Consider the following 24,813-nt stretch of genomic DNA (forward strand, 5'->3'; position numbering starts at 1 on the left):
GCGGTTCATGCAGCCATTTTTAAAAAATCTACTAAAATGTCCGAATATAAATATTAATAACATCCAAATAATAGTACAATCAGCCAAAAAACCTCTTCATGTCATGTTAACCGAAAAACAAAAAAACATACACAAAACACCTACTGTTATTTTGCAAAATTCACTTTAATTAATAAATTGCCTGCATACAGAAGGTTTTAAATAAATGCGATCGTCCCCTACGCGCATAAATCAACTCCCTCCACATTACACAAAGGGGTACAAAAGCTTTTTGAGTAATTAACCCAATGATGAAATTGTCATTGACCCCATACAATATATAGTATTTTTAAGGTGTAATAAAGATGAATATGGGCAATAAATTTTGATATAACCTGCTAAATATGAAATGTGGACTGGCTTGTTTTATAATAATCTTAATTTATTTACATCACTATGTGTAGTGAGGGTGCCATAGTTTTACGGAAAATCTTTTTAAATAGTGCACATGACATCTTAAAGTATAATAGCTTAATTATCATCTACTTTGAATTGTTCATGCCTTTTCTTGCATATGGCGGGGTTGAATGATGCCTAATGGATGCCATCACATTTAAGATTAAAGTTCTCAATAAGATCTCTGCACGTTGGAGCTTTGTCCCCGTGTTGGCTTAACCTTGATGTTTATTTTACTTATTTTTTATAGCGGCAATGAACATACATAATCTGTGAAAATTTGGACTGTCTGACTTATAAGTTTTTTGACAGTGGATAAATATTTAGGCCTCAGTAATGGCTTTCAATTTTTTTTTAAGTTTGGCTACGGAACCATAAAGTAAATAGTACGGATAATTTTGAAATGGTCGCATTAGTACTCGCCTATTTTGGGCTGGGAGATATAAAATGGTATAATTAGTATTAAAAATATACAAAACCCGGCTACCCACTTTAGCCGTCGCATGTTCACGCCAAGCATAAAGTAATGAATTAAATTCCCTGAACTTCCTCGTGTTAATAGGTTTTTCTTAGAAATAAACCAAGTATTTTCATATTCACGTTTACGATGTAACTTTTTATAATAATGCAATTTGTTATTTAACCGAAGATTGTAAAGAAATATGCCGCAGCCGGCAAGTAAATGGGATTGTAATGGATTCAATTCGTCAACATGTAATATACAACCTCATTTCAATTTGGATAAAAAACCTCGTTTGTTGGCGATTGTGATACTTGTAGATACTGGTCTTAAATTATCTGTCAAACATACTATTGGAAGCCGCTTGATGTTTTTAATTATGTGTTCATATATCTATTGCAATGGACTAGAGGTGGGATAGAATGGTGGCCAAGGCAAGGCAAAATCAGTGTCGGTCGTCCGGGAGCAAGATGGGTCGAAGATATAAGGTCTTGGGTTGAGTCTGGCACAGGACCGTAGAAATTGTCACTGGAAAGGAGAGGCGTAAGCCGAGCAGTGGGAGGACAAAGGCTGTGAATAGTCTGCAGACAAGAGAGTTTGGTCAACGTGTGATTTTAAATTCGAATAATTTAAACAAGTTCCAGTCATCCAAGATAATGCGGTGAAATCGTCAAATATAACTTTGACGACTCTGTTTAAGATGTTGGCTAGTTTGTATAGCAGTATGTAAATCTTGCCAATGACGACGTTGAACAAAAATCCTTAACCAAGAACAGTTCAATATCGCATCTATTTTTAATCCTCTTTATAATAACCAACTTTTTCTTTAACATCATAGATATAGATGGACAGTTCTCATTACAGACAACTTCCATTATAAAAAAACACATTTATTTCAATTAAACGTTGGGCTATCGAGTTAATTAAAACTGATAGTAGCCGCCACATATGCGTTATTAAAATTGGATAATAATCGCACTCACTATTAATTATTTTTAATTAATTACATCCGAATGGTAGCGCTCGTATTGACTGGTGTTAAAACTTTTTGGAAGATCGAATTTGATATATTTTCTTTAAGGATAAGTAACTTATGTAATTTTTTTGCAATATCAGGGTATTTCGAATTTTAGGTCTGCTCATAGAAGTAAAAAGAGTATTTTAGAAATATTTATTTACACTTTTTATACATTCATTGTACAATGGCGGACTTAATGCCTGAGGCTCGGGGTCATAGCTTTTGTGATATTATTACCCATGTGTATATGATTATGCCACTGACGTAGCTTATAGATATTAACTATTAAGATAATGCTTTCGATCGATAAACGAGATCGATTAAAAGTTTGGTCGAACGTTTTGCGGACTTAATATTTCAGATTTTGTAAAATAAAATAAATAATGTCTTAAAGTATGTTTATTTTTTATGCAGATTATAGAGCAATAATGCAAAAAGCACAAAAACAAACGAAAAATATGAAAAGCAGCAAAATAACCAAACTTTAACATCAAAAGTTATTAGCTCTATAAATTTAATCAAACCGATTCTGTAATCGGTAGGAAACTTTAAGACTCGGCTAAATAAGGCACGCGTATAAAAGTTAGCGTTTAATTTCATATCCCTAGTCTAGAACGGGCTAAAACTCCCGCGTAATTTACTGAGAAGTTTTACTCGTAAAATTTGTTAAATCGCCTTCCACTGGAGGTTGAAATCGAATAATCTTTTAGATACAAATTCGGTCTTAATCAGAATATTAACATTCAGTTTGGCAGGTTAGAAATGATCTGTAATTTTTATTTTTTTAGATTTTAGTTTTAGCTATTCAAGTAACATTTGTACAATTGTTCACGTCTTTAAATAGTGCTCATATGTATGGGAATTATATTACGTTCTGATAAGTTACGTGACTTTGACCTGACATCAGCAAACATCCAAGCTTTTTCTTTTTTGTTTATCGACTTTAGAAATTTAATTCGCCCATGAATGCTGTTTGAACTTCATTGCCATTGTGGTTTATTGGTTGTGTTTATGGTTTATTTATTATTTATTATTATTTATTGAATTGTTTGAAAAAAAAGTTAAACTAGGACATAATTTCTTTTTTTTTAGTTTTTTTGCCACATCTCTTTTGAATGTATTAGAATTCTATAGCAATTATTTACTAATGAGTGCTTTGACCTTTCTTTGAGTTTCTCTCAGACAATGACAGTATAAATCTAAAGGGTTTCGCGTAAATCACTTACGGGGTCTAATTTATTTTTTAATTAAACCGAATATACATTGTCGCTTGAATAAAATTCTTACAATGACGTAAATTAATGAATATTATTCGTAAATTAAATTATCTGTTGTTTCGACGAATTCACAAATGATAAATTAAATTTATTCAAATTTAAATTTCTATTCTTGAGATTGCATATTTTTTCGATCTCTTTAAATAAATATGATTTTTAGAAAGACAAGAATCGTTTTAACTAGATATTGTGTTTTTTATTACTTAGTTTTTGGAGAAAACTAATAAATTTGAAGAGGTACCGTTAAAAAAAACGAACACCAAAAACGTTTTCAATGACAAAAAAATACAAGGTACGATTTTTTATTTTTTTACACTAACCTATTGGTAATTAGTGTTATGTTATGTATTTGGCATTAAAGCGCAGAACGATGGCGCTGGTTTTGAAACTGTATTATAAATGTTATTAAAGCAAGAAATGACGTAATCTGAAATAGTTATAAATATTATTATCCACTTTCTATTAATTTAATATCTTGATAATTATGTAAAAAGAATAAAGACATAAACACGTATACACATATTATTCAAGAACCTATATGAGAAACAAAAACAATAATATAACCACCTTATTGGTCAATCTGTTCACAAAACTTCCTCAAAAAGAATAACACATACTCTTTTCATATATAACCTCATTCACTTCGCCCTTAACACAAGTATTATTATTGTCGTCGTAAATTCGCGGGAAAACATATTTACTCAAGTTTAGGTACCGTCAAGAAGAAAAGTCTGGTAACGCAATTATATTAACAAAAAGAAATGTAGTCAATCATTTAATGTGTAGCTAATTTGCCATTTAGGACCAAATACATTTAATATGGTTATAAATGAAATATGAATTCCTACATGATACTGAAAAATAATAATGCCCTGACCGATTTTGGCTAGTGTCGCAAAGCACCAGTCAGCTACGCGGCTCATATTAATATTATAGTGCACAAGCGTGTGCGCCGACACAGGTACACTCTCTGTCTCTCTACTCTTGTAGCCTGATGGGAGGTTATTTCCATCAGGACCGCAGAGAGACCAGCGCAGGACCCATATTCTGACTTGCATTCCGAAACTCAGAAGCTGTGACATTTGTTTCTAAAACGCACACAACATTTGCAAAGTCAGTACGTGGTTTGAGATCGGACTTGAGACCTGTGATTTTAAAGTCACAACTAAGCTATCACTGAAAAATACTGGCATAATGTTAATCAAAATGTCAGATTGCGTTTATCAACTTTTGTTGCTGACTGTACGACGTGATTATTTACACACCCTGTATACAGTATACAGACGGTTTTCGTTGCTCTTCAGCATTTGATCATTATGATGCTCGTAAACAGACTGCTTTTATAATTTTCTCTAAAATATTTCATTTTGTGTTTTATTTTACTGTCTTAATAATATTGGGGTTATTAGTTTCTATGAATAATGTTAAATTATGTCTTTATATTTAATTTGAGTAATATAAGTGAGCTTCATATATAATGTTTTGCACACTATACATATATACATATTTTTGTTGATAAAACATGTTTTTGGTGTGTATAAAATTTAAGTTAATATCTAATTGTATTGTATTACGTAAAATTCAAAATCGTATACCCACTTAGAATTTACAAACTGTTTTTTTATCGCTACAATTACACTATTAAAATGAGGTATCATATCATTTCTGGTATATTCTCTCGTAATGTGACTTGTCTTCAAAACGATACTTATAGCCATTAATACATAACTACGTCAGCAAATTCTATGTTTTAATGTACTTAGTACATTAAAATATAGATAATCAATTCTTATCTCGATGACGAAAACTCAGGAAACATTTTGTAATACATTGCCAGCTATGAAGGCAGTCTTATGATTCTACGGCCATATAACTCCGCAATGTACATCAAATTTCTCGATATGCTCTCGACGTTTAAATCAAGTAATACTTTACATTCGATCGCTCTCCCAGGAGTCGTATAGACAAACTTTATATTTACCAATTTGCTGATCGTTATTTGTTTTTATCTAACATTTTTGTTCACGTGAGTGAATATTTAATATAGGTTAGTTTGTTTAGCGTATATCGATAAATTGTTTACTTCCATAGAAAAAAAGAAAAGAAATATATACATGGTACTTAAGGGTAACATATTGGTTTCAGAAGTCTATTTCAGAAGTTTGGTTGTCGTGTGCTATTTGCAAGTTATTTTATTTAGATTGCGGAAAAAGAATCTTCGTAAAATACTTGTTAAAAAGAATAGAACGTTACAATCAAATAATTGCCGAATAATCCTTAGCTGAAAAATAAAATAATACTATCCAAAGAACCATTATATCAGTCAGACAAACATATGTCAGACAAACATCACTGACTAATGTGAGCTACGAAACCTCAGACAACAACCACAACGTTCGTTCCACAGCTACTCCCCTTAAACTAATCGAATTAGTTCGTAATAAATTGATATTAATTATTTTGCTCCTAAAGGCAGTGCCAGCAATAGCTATTACTATACTACGTAGAATCTAATGTTACCGCTACACGACTACGCGACTACGCGACTTAGCGCTACGGGGCTACGGTGCTACGCGGTTGGAATATTGCTTCGTAGCATTTAACGAAGATATTATTATTAATCTTTAACTACGTGTTTATTTCTTGTCTTTCTCTTGAAATGTTCTTAAAGGTTATGGAAGCTGAAGATTAGGTATTCGTAGAAATCTACGCCTATATGTTCAGATACCAAAATGTGTGTCCACATTCATTATTATCACAATTTTAAGGAATGTTTTGTTGATTATGAGTTATTTCTTTATTTGTTTAATAATAAATATAATGTCCGAGCAAATACTGGTTCTTTTCGGTGAGTTTAATTTGATTCAACCACAACCAGTACAATATATTTAATCGTCGCCTGCTGAATAACTATACAATTATTTAATTTTAGTTAAAACGGTCATTTTGATTTTCACTAATGAACCCATTGTATTTCAATGGCTTAGGGGTTTTTCTGCTCAATTGGTAAAGCATTTTATTATTTTGTGAATTTAGCAAAACCGCGTTATAGCAACGATTTTACAATTCATTGCGTTTGACTTGAAAATCATGATTTAAATAAGTCTTATGCAATTAGTTGTAACTTATTTTCATGTTCGTCTATGAAATACACATTTTACCTATGGCGTAATTTTCGTTGATATTTATCATATTAGGCAGCCAAAAGATTAACAATAATTCAGAACAATTTGAGGATATATCAACTTAATTTACGTATAATATATATTATTTATTTTATTTTAATACAACGGTTTATTTACTAAAGAGTGATGGATTAAGCCTGAATTTCCAACTTTCCTCGCTGTAAGACGCTTTTTTAACGTTGTGTGGATAGATAATTTATACTGTGTTGTAATTTTATTTGGTTTCGGTATTTAGTAATTAGAAAAGTTTATTTTCGTCAGGGACGCGAGGGAGGTGCTAAAGTTATTAAGTTACTTATTTCATCTGCTGATGTACAACTTTAAGGCTTTGTGGCTCACAGATATTTTGATTTTATTTTTTAATTGTAATTTTTACAGGTAACATTGTTAAGATTAAGATTTAAGAGCTAGTAAGTAAGGTTGCGCTTTTTCATCGCAATAACCATTTTAAACTCATGAATTATTTTTTTTAAACAATTCTTACATTAAAGAGCAAACAAAATAGAAACCCTTCATTACAAATTAAATAGCGGCCAGTGATAATGACGGCACATATTTGTCAATTATGACCGTCCGATTTTAGCGCGGCGTACAAATTGAAATCCGGTTCGGCGTCCACTAATGAAGCAATTGTAGTTCCGCCGTACCGGTTTTTACCGTGCAATTAACTCGACAATCCGGCCTGGGTGCGGTCAACTTAATCAGTGTTGAACGCTGACACTTGAACGGAAGGCTACCTATGATTTTGGGCGCTTTATTTGTACGGGAAGTTGTTAGCTCGATAGCGGTCGATTTGAATGGTTATTCGTTGTTAGTGAACAAAAAATAGGGGTATCTGATATCTCGTTTTGTGGTCCGAAAGTGTTTCTTATTTTTCGTTAGGGTTTGTTGGAACGTTTTGGGTTAAAGGGTTATTTTGTGTGATAGTATAAAAGGTTAATGTTATAAAATTTTGAAAACATCGTGTGGAAACCAGGATTAAAAATATTGTAATCTGAAATTGCGCTATGAGCTCTCGTGATAAGATATAATAATATACAAGAACCGACGTGAATTTTTCAGAGTTAAGTTTAATGAAAAAAGTAAACATAACTTTGAAAAATTCACGTAGGTTCTTTGACTATTTCAAAATGGAGAATGTATACAAATCCAAGTAGGTACTACTGTAAATCAATCATACCATTGAATACGAAAGAAAATTGTGAACCAAAACGGATACTGAATAATCTATAGGTTCAATATAATTCAATTACCGTTAAGCTCAGCTTACACCCGTAATCATTTCATATTCTATTAAAAACAATTGATCCCCAAAAGGGATCAACCTAATAACTTCATTTAACGGGAGGATTAACGTTTCATGAGTTTCCCAACTAGGATTGGTAACAGCGAAACTTAAAATTTTCAAATCAAACATAAAATTAAGGCTAAGTACTCATTGACGTTTAGATTTTGCGACTTGCGGTCAGTTTCGGCTGGTTGGCTCGCGTGCGTAACTGCCCTTAATTAGGAACGACCTTTGAGCCAATTGATGAGATCGCCGATTTATTTACATAATGAATTGGTGCAAGATGAATACTTCTGGTTTAATTAGTCACGATCATCAATTAGGTATTCGAATCGAATTATAGTTGTCGAGGTTCTGTTTTAGGTTTTAAAACAGATTACATTATATTTATACATTACATTTTAAATGAAAAATTTGCTGCGTTTCCCAACTTTATTTTTATTCGCAATGTCCGCCACCTCTTTACCAGCGCAAGGAGGTAACATACACTCACTTTCGCCTTGGTTTCAATTTGTAGACAACTGTAAATTGGATTATTAACAATTAGTCATATTTTCATACTAATTAACACTCTTCATACTTAGCAGCATATTCAGTATTAATTATTCACTCAATCGACGTCATGTGTAAAAAATATCACTACAAAAAATATAACATACTTGAAAGCAGTCATTACCTTCACAAGAATAATATTATCATTACCAACACAGACAGTCTACAACTACTCAATAAAAACACTTTATAACTTATTCAGAAGAAAGTGTTCACGTTAATGTATGTGTATAAGTAATAGCACATTTATTTTTTAAGATATGGTACGCATCGTCTTGTACTGGCTCATACTAATATTATTATACTAGCTGTTGCCCGCGACTTCGTCCCCGCGGGTAGAAGATATAAGTTATGATTTATACCTGCCCAATCTTTTTTTCACATTTTCCTTTGTACCTTCGCTCCTATTAGTCGCAGCTTGGTGGTTTATAGCCTAAAGCCTTCCTCGATTAATGGTCTATTCAACACAAAAATATTTTTTCAATTTGGATCAGTTCTGAGATTAGCGCGTTCAAACAAACAAACAAACTCTTCAGCTTTATATATTATTATATAAGTATAGATGGGCGAGAATTAGTGAAAGTATATTTTGTATGTTTATAACTTCTTTTTGCTGAGCCACGTAGACCAATTTTCACATACTGAAACTGGCATTAGATTTTTTTTACAGAGATAAGTAACATCTACGTAAATAAAACGGATTGCGCTCAGGACGGTTAAGATTCACAAAAATTGATACTTCAAAATAACTTATTATATTATTTATATTTCATTTTATACTTTGTTAAATATCCTAATTATCGGAAATATAATGCAGACAATATGTATCGATTCGACTAATATAGATTTAAAAGAATAGAATTTAGAATAATAGATTTATAATAATTTAAGGGTAACAAAAGTACACTTCTAAAATATAGTGTGTGTGTTTGTGTGACGTAGCAAAGGTTGATGAAATTGGGAATAATATCTTGAGAATTATTCGTACATATTATTTCAATAAATTTCTAGTTAAGATTCATAAATGTTGATTTAGATATATGTAGACTGTTTGTGATTTGGTTACGTGGGATCTGTTATTTATGTAAATAAAGTTACAGATCAATGTTTGGCATACATGTTTGTTGTGTCCTTAGGGATGAGGCCTTAGGCAAAGAATTATAGAGTCTCCAGTTCAGTGTAAATACATGAAAAGGTTGATTTGACTTTTGCTTATTCTAAAAAAATACCTGAGAAACACAGGCTCTTTTAAGATGTCACATGAAGATTATGAAAAATATTTTATACTTTTTAATTCTCGGAATAACAGCATTGGAAGAGACCCGTTCTTTTCAAAGGCGTGCCCGTCGACACAAGTTCAACATGCAGAGGCCTTGTTATTATCGTCATTATCAGCCAAATGACAGAGGAGAGTTTCATGCAAAAGAGTCGATCTCTCCCCACCGGTTTGCTATTAGTAATGAAAATAAAATTTCAAATTTAACAAGCAACTTACTTAAGTATATGTTTGGTCGATTATTCTAAATCTATTGACATGGCTCCTTCACTATTGAACATTTATTAAAACTCAGTTTCGAAATGTACGTAAGATATACAGCAGCTCTTGATAAAAGACTCCGGTTGGAAACTAGTCAAGCGATTTTGATAAATATGCGAGAGTTAACTGTAATTAAGACTTCTTATACTTCATTCACGTGTCGCACCAAGCTAGGTAATTAAGCAATCTCTAATGTATGTCATACTATTAATACACCGTGATTTTTAGTCGTCTTACAAAAGCAGCCCACTTCATGTATCCAATGACTAGAACAAGTTCATGATAAAAAAATAGGTATTTATGAGATTTGAAAAAAAAAAAAATGCAATTATATATCATAATTATCATAATTATTCAACATTATGATGTAATTCGTAGTTTTTTAGAAACACAGCTCTGTTGCGAGCGCGGTCCAAGCCTTGTTACAATGGTGAGGGGCGCGGGCGGCGGCAATTTTATCATTTTTAAGAGTATATTTCAGATTTCTCTTGTTTAATTTTCTTCGTACTTATTATCTTAGTTGATGATAAAAAAAAATCGCGCCTAGGGGTTTTTTACGTCGGATACATGAACTGGGCTGCTTTTGTAAGACGACTAAAAATCACGGTGTATACCTAACTGTAGTGAAGAAAAATATGGATGAATAAATGAATGATTGAATTCAAAATCCTCTCTGATAAAATATGAAGATTTAAAAATAAATGTCGTTCACCTAGATATTTTTTACTAAAAATACTATCACGTTTCACTTCAAACTCTTTGCTGTACAAAATCCCTTCTACCAGGAAACAAAATAGTTTTGTCGAAAAAAAAAATGGAATGTGACGTCACTGATTTTTTCGCCTGCCAAAGCCGGTATAATAAAAGTAGCGCGTTGTAGAACTAACATTTATGCGGACCAACTTCCACAAGCTGATACGTGGCTTGTTCAAGCAACTTTCCACTTCAGCTGCCTGTTAGTAAAAACAGTATTTTAAAGCACAGTTTTAACTGGGACGAAGTTCAATGCGTAGAAACATTGTAGCGATGGATAGTTTTACAAAAAAGAATATTGTCGTCTTTTTTTTATTGCATAGAAAAATCATGGTCAAGTGTGATTTGGACTCCAGGCATTGAATATATCATACAAATAGACAAACAAAAAATGAAGCTAATTTATGATCGTAACAATCATTGCTTAATCTCGATGTTTATTTTTATTATTTGTTAAAGGAAGAACGCATCATTGGTGAATATTTAAAATGTCTTGTTATCACGGTCTTGCAGTAAAACCTTACACACAGATTGTAGAGCCTTCCTACTGGAGTTCCGTGTTTTACACCATTGGTAACCTAAAAAAACTATCGCTCTTGTTCTAAAAAAGAATGTCGTAGTAGGTTCCGCACCCTTTTAGTCGCTTAGAATATTTAATGGGGTCCCGAAGTAGTTGTAAAAACATTTTGCTTTTCATCATTATAATTTTCTTTCGTTTTTCATGTTAATTCATTTTGCTACAGTTGTTGCTTAGACTCAGTAGTTTTGACACCTGAATATAAATTATTATTTTTATCTGTATTTGATTATCCTATTTAAAATAAAAAATAGTAAACTTTTTTTTATTAAATATATTTTGTAATTCCGAATTTCGTTTCATGCTTTCCAGAGAAACCTAGTTACTGTAAATGAGAACAATATAGAGCTGAAAACAATTGAACGAGAAATAGTGTAATGTGAATTTGGATATCAAAAACGATCCACTATAAACGTGCAGTATCATCCAATCTGCACTTTACTATGATACTTTAAATCAAGACTGTTGTCACAGTAAGAGCAAGACAGCGCTCTACATTGCACATAGCAGCATCTCACCTCTACATTTTCAATAGTACTGTTTTGCATGCTCATGGTAAGGGGAGGATTCCGAATACTAGGTTCTTTGTCGTGTTAGTACTGAGAAACAATGCGTGGCTGACAATCTGCCCACAATGTACAATGGAAACTGGAAACGAGACACAAACAGAAAGCAATCGGAATTGCTAGCTTCATTAATTTTGTATTTTTTTTATGTGGTGGTAATACCAATGACATGTTGAAAGGAGAGAACTAGACGGTAAATAATTCGTAATGATTAGAATTAGTGCCTACACGAATAAAATATTTTAGTTTTTGTTTTTGAGGTTGTTCTTGACACACTTTTTTTCTATGAAATGTGATATAGTTAACATGCTAGATGTGCAAGGTCTAGAGTAGTTGATTATAATTATACATTATTTTCTTGCTTTACCAAAATTAACGAATTGAAATAAAATAAAAAAATAAATAAAATACCGTTTGCTTAAGATGAAAATAAATTGAAATAGGTAGTTTTAATTGAAGGAGCTATATTACCTCTTTTTGCCATACATATAATAAAAAGCCAAATTACTTAAATTATTTTTGTTCGTAAGGATTAAAATTTCTTAGTGCCGAAGCCGTTTAAATAATAACTTATTATTTTAAACTCACTTGCTGAATTTCAGCTAATATAAAGCCACACTAAAATTATGAACATTGCTTTATGGCCAACCCTGCCAGAATTTGCTTGATAACGTTTCATGAGACTTAAAATTATACCGGTTCATATTTGGTAGTCCGCTCATTCAACTCATAAAGTCACCCCAATTTCATCCCTCGCCTCGTAATAATCTACCCTTGAAATTATCTTATAATTCACAAAGGATAATATCTCTATTTTTATGTACAACTACATAATAAACAGTCTTATAACACACTGTAATCCTGCGTCTACATAACAGTGTACCTTTACCGTATAACATTACAAATCCCGGCATTGTGAACTAGACTTTACCTCATGCTTGTAAGGTTGAATATTGTTTGTAAAGGGTGTTGTAAAGAGAGATATAAATTTATTAGTCGGCGATCCCAGGGGCAGATGTCCCTAGTTACAGTCTGTTAGTCAAAAGGCTGTTTACACCCGTAGGTGGTTGTATGCACGATGCACTAGCTTAATTATCTTTGTGACACGGAGTTAGTCGGCTGGAAGAGAAGAAGGACACTTGAGGGTAATTTTGAAACGATATTATTTACACGGTGTTGACAGGGTTCAGTTTTGTTTTAGGTAGAAATTTAGAGAGAAAAAACTGTTTTTATTTCTGCGGCGACATACAATAGCTGCAAAAAAATATGGGAAAATAGACCACATTTATAAGATCTTAAAAATATAATGACCTTAAAGTAATATTTCGTTATTTATTTTAATTAAAAATAAATCAACAAAACAACTTCCAAACTTCACTATAACCGTCGAATAACACAACCACCATTTTGAATTAACCCCATCCACTTCTAGCAAAACTTTTTCCTCCATTGTTTTCCGTTAATTATAAAGTGTAACATAAATACGTGGCAGGGTTTTGTCTCAACGTTTGCTCATGAGCCAGGCGTTGCATGCACCAGCCGAGCAGTCGTTAGTCCTAAATGAAATTTAACGATCAACATTTAGAACGTAAACTTTGCTCCTTTTAGAGTGAATTGACGTTTTGTGGTTGTGTGAAGCAAGACGTCGTATATTACGAATAGCTCCGTCTCGTTTCCACAATGGCAACAATCCTACTTTAAGAGAGTAAGGGCGCTGTAAAGGACTATTTTGGATTAGAGTATAAGTTTATTTCCGTTATGAATATTTATAAAATCGGTGATTTATTATTTTTTAGACTTATATACGCACAATGTCATCGCATTTATATGTAGGACAAACATTTGTGAGAACTACAAATGCTTGTTTTGAGTCTTGATGTCTTGTACGTGTGATATGAATGTTTTTGAAGCAATCTCGCAATCTTGTTAAAAGAGGAAATACCTGTGGGTCATGTCTTTCAAAACACTTTATTTTAAAGTAAAGTTATATCAATTTTAATGCACCTTACCCTAAAGTTCTTGTTATGACGAGGCACAATCTGAAAACAAAAAAAAATATAGAAACATTCTAACTATCCACCTAACTAAATCTATCATGCATGCATTGTCACACTTGACGCAAACAGCACCAAGTAACAAATATTTATTCCCTCCAAGACTGAAAGCGTTTCAAACTCCAAACGTCCCCAATTACCCTGTCTAATGTCTAATCATATCAAAAGACTATCACGTCCGACATCTAACATCTGATATTTTATACATGAAATCGTGAAAGAAAATCAATATTTCCCTTTGACCTTCAGAATTTTAAAGCAGTGTATTAATTGGCGACTTTACTGTCACTTTGTCTATAGTCATTAGGTAAATTTTGTGTAGAATTTATACGTAACGACACAGCTAATAATATAGGCTGTCAGAAAGTTGGAAATGTTTGATAGATGAGGAAATATAGAAGTAATTATCGATAAGAAGTTGGGAGTACTCTTGTTGTGGGCACGGTTGTTTCGAGGGTGACGGTTAATTCGGTAGGCTTTAGTGTTGATATTAATTGATAGATAATGGTTATCATTAGGTAAACACTTCTGATTACTATGGATTTACAGTTTTATGGGTTTCTGAGAATTAAATTAATTTGACAATGAGCGGTAGAAATTATGTAGCGTATATAAGCTTGAACATTATTTCAAAAACTTACGGACGTATACACGGAGGGATTATGAATGTTTATAGCACACCGTTGTCAATCCAGTATCGTGAATGGACTTTTTCATTTTTGAATTTGTCCGTAAATTATTAGTAGGTATTTCATAAAATTTAATGTACCTAGCTCATATTGACAATGAAGTATTTGTAAACAACAACAAAAGAGTTTATTTAATCAAACACCAACTTTTTACAAGAAAAATCGTAACAAAACCAAAAACGTATCCAAAATTAGTTCTCCCAAAAATCCAATCCACTTTCTATCCGATAACAACAGAACAAATCACGTTATGATTCTTCCAAGCCTCTATAACCATTCCATTGTACCATTGTACTACAAACAAGGGGTAATATATCCTGAAATCACTCAAAGCCTTTACCTCCTTTGAGCTCTTGAGTTCTCCCCTAAGCAGGGCGCCCTCAATACAAACCCTTTAGGCTTGAATCTGAAACGGTCATATAGTGTACCGGAGTCTTTGAAGTAACAGTTTCGATCGACCTAATGTGTCGCGTAAATGTTTTTGTTGGATTTAAGTCGTGATCATTAATTATGTTGAGGGATGCCTTCTGTTTTGTAGATAGCATTACAGTTAAGTATATTGAGTTGGGTTATTTTGTTGTTTGCTTTGTTTTCTTGGGATTAAATTGGAAACTGTCTGCTTTTTTTTCGGGATGTCGTATGACTATTCTAGTATAGGTACTTCGATGAGCGATTAAAGGAGAATATAAAGATTTGTGATCAAAAGTGCCTTTTCTACCCATTTTGGATAAGGTATCCAGGCAATGATTTTTTTAAATCAGCCAATTTCGTATTTTTTTATTCTTGGATCATTATTTTTTAGCTTTAGTTTTTTTCTTCTCTATATGATTGCAGTAATCCTGTTAATAAATCAACCAATAAAGAAGAACAAAACAAGTGTTCATAAAACGTCTTAATAATTGATCAATTAAGCTTTATCAGTGTCGACACAGGATGCAGGCGGCACTAAAGGATTAATTGTGGAATTAAAGTTTTGATTAGGATAGTTAATAACATCTGTATCTTGTCATTAATTTGATATCATGAGGGCTTATGTTTGCGCCGTCTTCATTTAAGGTCATTGACTTGAAAATTACCTCGATGTAACCACACCATGTTTACTAAAACAATGAACCATATTTCATAATAAAACATTAAACAACTACCACTTAAATGTTACCGTTGTTATGATAATACATTATCCGACTTTTCTTGTAATTGAATCACGAAGTTAGCTGACGTAAAATGTAGGATGAAATAAAACAACGGTCTCACTTAACGCTCTACTTTCTTTTGTTACAGAACACGGTCTGATGTGAAAAAGCAACAAAGATGGGCCTTAAATATCTAATACTGATGATTGCCTTCGCAACAGTCGAAATAAATGTAACAGAAAGCCGGCAGAACGACAAAAGGAGATGGAAGAATGATAAGATTTACTCGCACTACGTTAATATTTGCGATATACAGGATCGAGGGTCCAAAGTTCATTGTTACTGTGAGAATATAAAGATAAAAACTGCCACAAAGGCCGATTGTTGGGTATTCAATGGTGGCATAGCAGAAGACGATCCATTCTGGTCCAATTTTTATTCGCAACCAAAAATAGAAAAGCTAACATTCAACGTCAGAGCGGACGGCGGCCTGACGTACATCCCCGCTAAAGTGATCGTTAGGCTCGAGCGATTACAATACCTCAACATACAATACGCCAATATATACACCATCCCATCGTTCGCATTTACCAACTCAACTACGCTCAGAGAGATAACACTACCCAAAAACAAAATAGCCAAACTAGAAAAGATGTCTTTCGCTCATCTGATAATGCTGTCAAACGTCAGCTTAGTGGAAAATCAGATATCCGAATTGAAGCGGGACGTGTTCTACGTCCTACCCAATTTGCAGAGGCTGTATCTGTCGAAGAATATAATTAGCGTCCTTCACGACGGTTGTTTCAAACATCTCAACAATCTCATAAAATTGGATCTCGACAGCAATCAGTTGACAGTCGTCATTAGGGAGAACTTCCAAGGCCTGTCTAATCTGATCACGTTGGATATGAGAAACAATAAATTAACGATGATAGGGGACCTTGCGTTTGCGGAACTTTGGAGTCTTCAAGAACTTTACCTGGACGGCAACGAAATAGAATTTATATCCGAGAGGGGTTTTGGGGGATTGACTCAGCTGCGAAAACTTTCGCTAGCCGATAATAAGTTGGGGACATTAGACGACGGAGTGTTAGACGATATTCAAAAGTTGAATGTTTTAGATTTAAGGAACAATAACTTAGAGACGTTGAAACAAGAAGCAGTACAAAATGTTTTGGAGAACATGAAGTCCAATTACGCGTTAATCTCTCTAGACGGTGAGTTATATTTTGTCAAGTTTCTTAGTCATTTATCTTTGCTCCTCCAGTTATGTAATCCTTAACAAATTGTGTCGATATTACTTTGTAGCCGACATTTGTTAAGATATAAGTATTTTGTCCCTTATTTCTTGCGAAGACTTACGAATCGTGGGAAATGGGTAGGGGGAAATAAAGCTGTCGTGACCTACTGTCACATCCTGGTAAAAAAGTTAGTTAGAGTTGCCCGGAAATAATTAGGTGTGGACAAAAAGCGGCTATTTATGGGTACACGATAGTGTTACGAGCAAATGTATCCATGTGGATACGTTCAGTATGTACATATTATGTAGAATGTAGATTGTAAGTTCTATAGTGGTTTAATTAAAAATGCAAACTACCAATTTGGATGTCCATAAACGGCAAAAAAACTATCATTATAAACATCTGCGTGCGTGGTTAATTGGTCAGTCACAGTGATGTATGCTCCTTCAGTAACCCATATCCCGTGTTGAAAATTAACCGGAATGGTTCAATTAGCCGCACGATTAGTCGCGGTGGCTTTAGCTTCACGGTCATTTGGTTTATCATGATGTATTACTTTATGACGTGGACGAGGAAATAAGCGGACCGATTTATTTTATCGTTGTTAGAATCCTTCTGTCTGTTTTAGTATCACTGTTGCCTTAAAAGTAAATAATGTTGATAAAGATTTCATTTTCGAGAAAAAAAATTGTTATCTTCTTCTTTTCATAATGTGTTGATGAGACGTTGATTTAAAACACATAATACATTGAGATGGCTAAACACGCTCTTTAAAAAAAATGAAGTGCTGGATTCCTCACGGTCTTTTATTTATCATAGCTCACAAGTGACAAATTTGGAAAGAGAGCATTGATGTGCGCCTGAATTCTAACCTATGATCTTTGAGCGACACTCCGCGATCATACCACTAAGCTATATTTTCTTGTTGTATTTAAGCCAGATCTACTTATCATTGTATCATGTGCAATACTCCTTTACCCCATAAACTTGCAGGCTAATGCCCCAAAAAACTGAGTCGTAATTCCGAAGCCGAACCATCTGGGACGTTACTGCTTCCAACTACAATGAATCAGGGCTTGAAATACTGTGTTTAAGTGCTCTGTGACATTTTAATGCGTCTATATTTTGTGGCTAGCTAGATGTTATATTCCCCCAAATTGGCCGAGCTTCGCTATGATATACTACTCTTTGTTCGCTGTAGGTTAATTTGGTTTCGAGGTTTGTTTATAGCACGGATGATCTAACTCCGATGTGTGTAACGGATTCTGGTTTTCACATAATCCATTTATCGATGTGAACTTTTTGTTTCGGGGTCTTTGTTATGCTATATTGATTTGTGTGTGTTAAAGCTACATACAACTATAACACGTTTGATCGCATTGTCGGATCTTATCAATAGTCTTGTTTATTAACCTTTTAAACTGTGATTGATCGACATGAAAAGTGGTTCCGATTGAAATCAGTATTAACACGCCATCTATTGTACTACGCGAACTTTGTTATTTTGGGACTTTTATCTATTATTGACTTTGTCGAATTTAGTTTATAAATATAATAAAATTAAATATCCATTTTATTTCTGTCTACAATGGAATTGAATGAAAAAGCTATTATTTGTATTTAACTTGACTCAAATACTTTGATGTTTGGCCGATAAAATATGGATCTCGAGAAAAAGTTTCTGTTTTTTAATACAGTTTTCTCTTCTACAGGTAACAGATTGACTTGCGACTGCCGCTTGTCTTGGCTGCACAAACTTCGCAACGAGACCCGAAGCAAACGCGTCAAAGCCTCGCTCTACCGACTCAACTGCATCATGGACACAAAAACAAATATAGCGAACAACAAAATCGATAAACCAAAAACGATTCCCGGATCTTACAAGAAAGAAATCGATTACGACGAAGAGGAATTCGAAGAGAAACATTACGATGATGCGATGCAAGACCAAGAAACTGAAAATGACGACACAAAAATTGAATATAAAAGGAAATTGCTCGAAATACCGACAGAAATGCTCCCATGTCCAAACCGTTTAATCTATGAAGCGTCTTACTCGCCGCCAACGCAAGACGAGGTCAAATACTACAAGACTTCATCAAGTCAGAGGGCGGTATCAACAACTCTACATTTCGTACTCGCAGCTCTAGTAATATTGTAGCGTACGAATTGAAATGTAAATAGTTCTGTGATTTCATTATGCATTTATTGTTGAACTATTCCGGTTTATTTAATATTCATACAAGTTTTTTTTTGTGTATTTTTATTCATGAAGCTGCCATTCGTGTTTATTTTGTAACATAAGTTATTTTTTTTAATTTTGTGTGAGTTTTATTTAGTGTAATAACGGATTTAAATTTATCATAGCGTAATTTAATTAATTGACGATATATCCTTTTATTATTACTTATTAAGACTTAAAACAATACATATTTTACAATGCTTTCATTAGTTTAGGTTAGAGTTAGGGAATTGATAGCTTTAGGTAAATTGGACCCAAAAAGTTGAAAATGCTGTAAATAATTTTCACTTCACTTATATTAAGTCACCATTTTTTCTCTGTAAATATCATACAAGAGAGTTTTTCTATATCTTAAGAGTGTTAGTATATTAAGTTAGGTAAAAGGTTGGTTTAGTATGTTTAATTAGGCAATCATTCAGTTAAAACAGCGCAGTCTTGGACACTTTGTTGGTTGCCTGTAGCGTTGATGAAAAACTGTCTACGTAAGTAATTTCAAACTTACTCAATAATTAAAAATTGGTGTCCACGTTTGCGCCCCGCTTAATATAAACTACATCTTTAGATGATAAAGAACACACATTTGGATCCCCGACCTCCTTTCAGCTATGTTTCTTGGTTACCATGGTAACCAATATTACCTTTATGCGGTTTATATGAAAGTAGCCTGATTGTTTTATCCACGGAACACAGGAAAGTTAAAGGAAGTGCCACTCTGTCTTCTAAGGCCTGTCACTATTATGCGTTGACGATCAACTTTAGGTTATATTTGACTGTTATAAAACGAGTCATATTTTACAATTAATCTAAAGACGTTACAGCCTTGGCCAACCAAGCGACTTTTCCACAATTGTAAACGTTGATAGAAAACGTCACGTGACTGGCATGCTCTTAAGCGTTCTCTATTACCTGCTGCTTCACTACAGAGCTAAATTGATACTACCGTCAATTTTGCAGGCCAATACTGAACAAGAATTCATTTTTTTTTGCTACATAGACAAGAAAGAGACACAAGAACCAGAAAGCAAGTTAATTAGTTTGGCATCTCTGGTTCCATTATTACAGCAGTATCAGGGCAACTCCCTCTACTTTTTTGTTCCGTGGCCATACTTAACCACTTGACAACATCAGACCACCGTAACCATGGAAACGTGTTTATTATTTCGTAAGAACGCGGTTACATTGTATGATTGTAATATAATTAGAAAAAAACATATTGTGTGTCTTCTTATAACATTTTTTTTATAATAATTGGATGAATTTTGCTTAATACGTCTGTAAAGCTGATTGGAATGAAATTGAATGGTTTTTTTTTTGTTTTAGTTATAAGTAAATTAATCCAAAAACATTATACACCGTGATTTTTTAGTCGTCTTACAAAAGCAGCCCAGTTCATGTATCCAATGCCTATACCTATTTTTTTTATCAAGAACACGTTCATGATAAAAAAATAGGTATTTATGAGATTTGAAAAAAAAATTAATGCAATTTTTATTCAATATTATGATGCAATTCGTAGTTTTTTTAGAAACACAGCTCTGTTGCGAGCGCGGTCCGAGCCTTGTAACAATGGTGAGGGGCGCGGGCGGCGGCGTTTTTATCATTTTTAAGAGTATATTTCAGATTTCTCTTGTTTAATTTTCTTCGTACTTATTATCTTAGTTGATGATAAAAAAATAATAATCCCTAGGCGCAGGGGTATTTTACGTCGGATACATGAACTGTGCTGCTTTTGTAAGACGACTAAAAATCACCGTGTATATTAAACAGTTTACTCTCGGTTTTTCGTCATGATTTCAATTAATATTTTACTATTTAATAGACTGAATTATTTTAACGATAGTTTGAAAAAATGTAGCTCACATGTTTAAATTTATTTTTAACTAAAAGTAGATAAACATTTATTTATAAGACAATTGATACAAAAGATTTAACGTATTAATATCAAACTCTTACTTAACTTTATTTCGAAAATTTTTATTTTTTTATTTTTGTATCTTTGATGTATAAACCTGGTGTCAGAGTTTGAGTAGCTTCGTATGCCTCTGATGTCTCTTTACACACATTTGAAAAAACTAAGCTGCACCGGTTTCGTTAGCAAGTGATACAGTAGAGTGACTTTCGTTATACGCACATGACTAAAACACGTTTCAATGAATGGACTTCAGTGCTGGGATTTGAACCCACCTTTGATATGAAAGTCCGTCGGTAACACCACTAGGTCACCACTGCTCACTAAACTTAGTTCATATTGAGGCTTAAGTATAAACCTTCAGGAGCTAACTTCATCTCATGATACTGTTGCACAGTTTCGTTTAATACACAAACTAAGTTAATATAACCATCTAATTCTCAAAATTAGATAAGAAATGTTCATAAACGTCAGCAGGTTGTAACTTTGCAACATGTACAGAAGTTATGTAGAGATGTAGCTATATATCCAACAAATTTCACCGAAAGGATGAAGAATTAAACAACATCCACAGATTTTTTTTTAATGGACAGCATTAGAATTTTATAGTGCGGATTTTATGTATGAAAACTAAAAAATGTTATGCCATAGGTATAATCTTAAAAGAGGCGATGACCCCTGAGTTTTGAGGTTTTTTTCTCAGAGTGCAGAAGAAAGGCCAAGTTCAGTTATGAAACATCGATTCAATTGATTTTAAAAAATTGCATGACAGCAAAAACCGCATTTATCCTATCAAATTGGTCCCACCGTTGATCCCATCCATCCCAGTACAATTTTTAACATCAAATTTGCACAGCGACCCTGCAACGGTAAACTTGTCTTGTTATTGAATGAGCGTCCGACAAATGTAGTGAAAGTTGCTTGTCTCTTGTCTACAAATGTGGGACACAGTCGTATAGTCGCTGTGCTGCCCGATGAATAAAGAATTGTCTGTTTGTTTGCTTGCGAGGATTGTGTATAAACTGTGACTTGATGTATTAAATAAATAAGATGTTTAAACAGCTGTCAGTTAAGTTGTTGCTGTAAAATAAAGGAAAATAAAATATTAATAAAAACAATTGCAGATTATTTAATATTTATTGTAATTGGATTTATGTTAAAAAATCAATCAATTCGACTTCGTTTTTTTTTCAATTCCGACTCAATTACCTGATAGCTTTGCAAAATACATATATTTTCTAATTTTTTTTAATTAAGAATTAGGATTGAAAAAAACAGAGGACTATGTAATAAATTTTATTCCTACACATTTTTAATTACGCTATATATTTAGTCAAGCGCAGTGGACAGCAAAGACTCATGTATGATAAATCTTTTGTACCAATACTATGTTATATTAAGTGATTATAAAACCAAAGATTAACACGTATTCATTTTGCTTCGTCTCAAAGTATTTCTTCTACCACAATGTAAATATACACATAAACATTAATTGTTATCTATTTATTCAATTCAGAGTGTGGAAACAATAAATTGATACTTTTCCAAGCGTACTGTTTTATTTGTTAAGCATTATTGTACGTATATAAATAACAATTTTAGTATCATTATTTCTTAACATTCTTTTGCAGCATAATTAAAAAAGCATTCATCCTTACTAATATTATAAATGTGAAAGTGTGGATGTTTTTATGTTTGTTACTCAATCACGCAAAAATGGTTGAACGGATTTGAATGAAATTTGGCATGCATAGAGCCACTGACATGGAAAAGAACATAGGCTACCTTTTATCCCGATTTTTGAAATAGTCCCGAGGGAAAATTGAAAATGTGTATAAAAGCTGTAAGATCACTAAGGGGATGTATTCCCATGGAAACGGGGATCACCGAACGCTGTAAACTGAAGTCCACGCAGACGAAGTCGCGGGCAACAGCTAGTCGCCAAATAAGCATCGACACTAGCCGCCGAGGAAGCTCATGATTATGGACTCCGGTTGAGTCCGAAACTAGTCGGACAGTCCTGATAAGTATGCGTGAGTAAACTGTTACATCATTTAATAATAGAATAATAAATAAGTTTTACCTATTATTAACGTGAGTGTATTACAAGAAATACAAAACCACATAACATGTCAATAGGGTCACATTAAAAATCTCCTTTAAATTAATGAAAACAAAAATAGAGTATTCTCGTTGGAGAATTTAATAATAATATCTAGCGTTTCTCAGCTTCAAAATAAAAATACTAGCCAGTTAAATATAAAAATAAAAAGGGGACATGAAAACTATTAAAACCTAAAGTTTGTGGGCTTCAAACTAATTTAATCAAACACTTCAGCAAAATGACATTTAAGATAAAACTATTTTTAACTTAAAATGTAACAGACATTTATAAGAAAAGGTGACAATGTAACTTAATATAATTTTCTTAAACAAAGAACGAAGGACTGAAAATAAAATCGTGTCTGGAATACATAATTAATGTGACTGTCCATCAAAGAAAAAATAATGCGAACCGGCTGCGATATTAGTTATCTCTCAAAAGCAAAGAATTGGCAATTGCAATCTGTACAATTACCAATTACGAGCCTTTAGTATTTGTCAGGGCACCGTTAGAGACGAATAAAAATTATTACTGTTCTATTGTCAACTTGTAGTGGGTAAACTTACGTGATGGGAGTTTAATGAGCTGCGATGTTACCCAGTACATTATGTTCAAGGGATCTAACACTATGTCTTGAAGTAGGTATGGTTGATAAAGCGTGCTCTTCGCAAGCTCTCTTAATTAATACAATTCCTGTAGTGGAAAAGAGATGCTGCTTAACACCGTTTAGTGCGCTGACGCTTCTATAACCCACAATAATATCACTTTAAGATGAGGCGGTAGGAAGTTCCTGAATCGCCATGAGTTCACTTCGAATTGGAGAAGTAAAAGGACACCCCTTTACCAAACTCTTAATAGCTAAAACCAAAGGAATGCTTTTTCAATTATTATAATAATAAAAAATAAGACAGAAGATTGCAATAACATAATAGTAAACATACAACTGACTCTGAATAAAAACTTGATGAGAACTTTGATGAATTATTTTCATTCATCTAGATGAGTGCTACACTCAACAAAATCGGTTCTTATACCTAGTATACATTTCTAAGGTGATAAACATCAAAAATACATGACTTGAGAAATCCCTCTTTTAGGGTGTGGGATGAAGAAATAAAAAATAATATCCAAATTAATTGCACAACTATCGCTCTCAATTGTTACCGTTTCGCTTTCGCAAGTTACGTAATACGGCAAGTCTTACCTTTGTCGTGCAATGCTTCTGACAGCTGGTAAAGTAGGTCTGAGTCTGTTTAGATAATATCTCGTTCAGACTCAGTATGTTGTCTATGACTGCCTAAGTAGTGCCTGTTCGGTTGACCCGATTGAGGCTTTTGTACGGCACCCGTGTTTCTACGGAGTTTGTTAGTATAGTTAAAAAGAAATCACCTATACCGTATAGGCTCGGGAGTCTGGTCATGGTTTGGTGATTGTGTTTAACTATTGGTTATCTTTCTTCGTACTGTTCCTCAAAAGAGTTAATGGTATAATAGATTTTGTAAACCATATTTTTATTTATTTTTTATATCATTGGTAAAGTTAGAAGAGACTTTAGTATTGAGGACAGCGCGAATGTAAAATTTGATCGCTTAAGACAAAAATTATCCAATCTGTTTAATTTCGAATTACGATTTCTATATCCATTCTAGTAAGCCACTTTGAGGATACTTTGTCTAATAGAATTACAGTTTCCATATTAATTCCAGATAGTCACTTTTCCAATGTTATACTCGTATCGTTAGCTTGCGAATATGAAAGTTAAACTCAGTAACGATATCACTTACAATGTCTAG

The 24,813-nt window shown here is 33.2% G+C and overlaps 1 protein-coding gene across 1 annotated transcript; it reads left to right on the forward strand.

Moving 5' to 3' along the window:
* The first annotated feature begins 15,688 nt into the window (after nt 1-15,688).
* On the forward strand, nt 15,689-19,039 carry LOC113495896 (connectin-like). The gene is made up of 2 exons (XM_026874897.1): nt 15,689-16,741; nt 18,478-19,039. Exons 1-2 carry the CDS (start codon nt 15,703-15,705, stop codon nt 18,924-18,926), a joined length of 1,488 nt encoding a protein of 495 aa, XP_026730698.1. The 5' UTR covers nt 15,689-15,702; the 3' UTR covers nt 18,927-19,039.
* The last annotated feature ends 5,774 nt before the right edge of the window (nt 19,040-24,813 follow it).

The sequence above is a fragment of the Trichoplusia ni genome, chromosome 7 (assembly GCF_003590095.1).
Source record: "Trichoplusia ni isolate ovarian cell line Hi5 chromosome 7, tn1, whole genome shotgun sequence".
Taxonomy (NCBI): Eukaryota; Metazoa; Arthropoda; class Insecta; order Lepidoptera; family Noctuidae; genus Trichoplusia; species Trichoplusia ni.

Coding starts and splice junctions, on each gene's coding strand:
- LOC113495896 (XM_026874897.1), top strand. CDS start 15,703: ATGGGCCTTAAATATCTAATACTGATGATTGCCTTCGCAACAGTCGAA. Junction 16,742..18,477: donor CGCGTTAATCTCTCTAGACG/GTGAGTTATATT, acceptor TCTCTTCTACAG/GTAACAGATTGACTTGCGAC.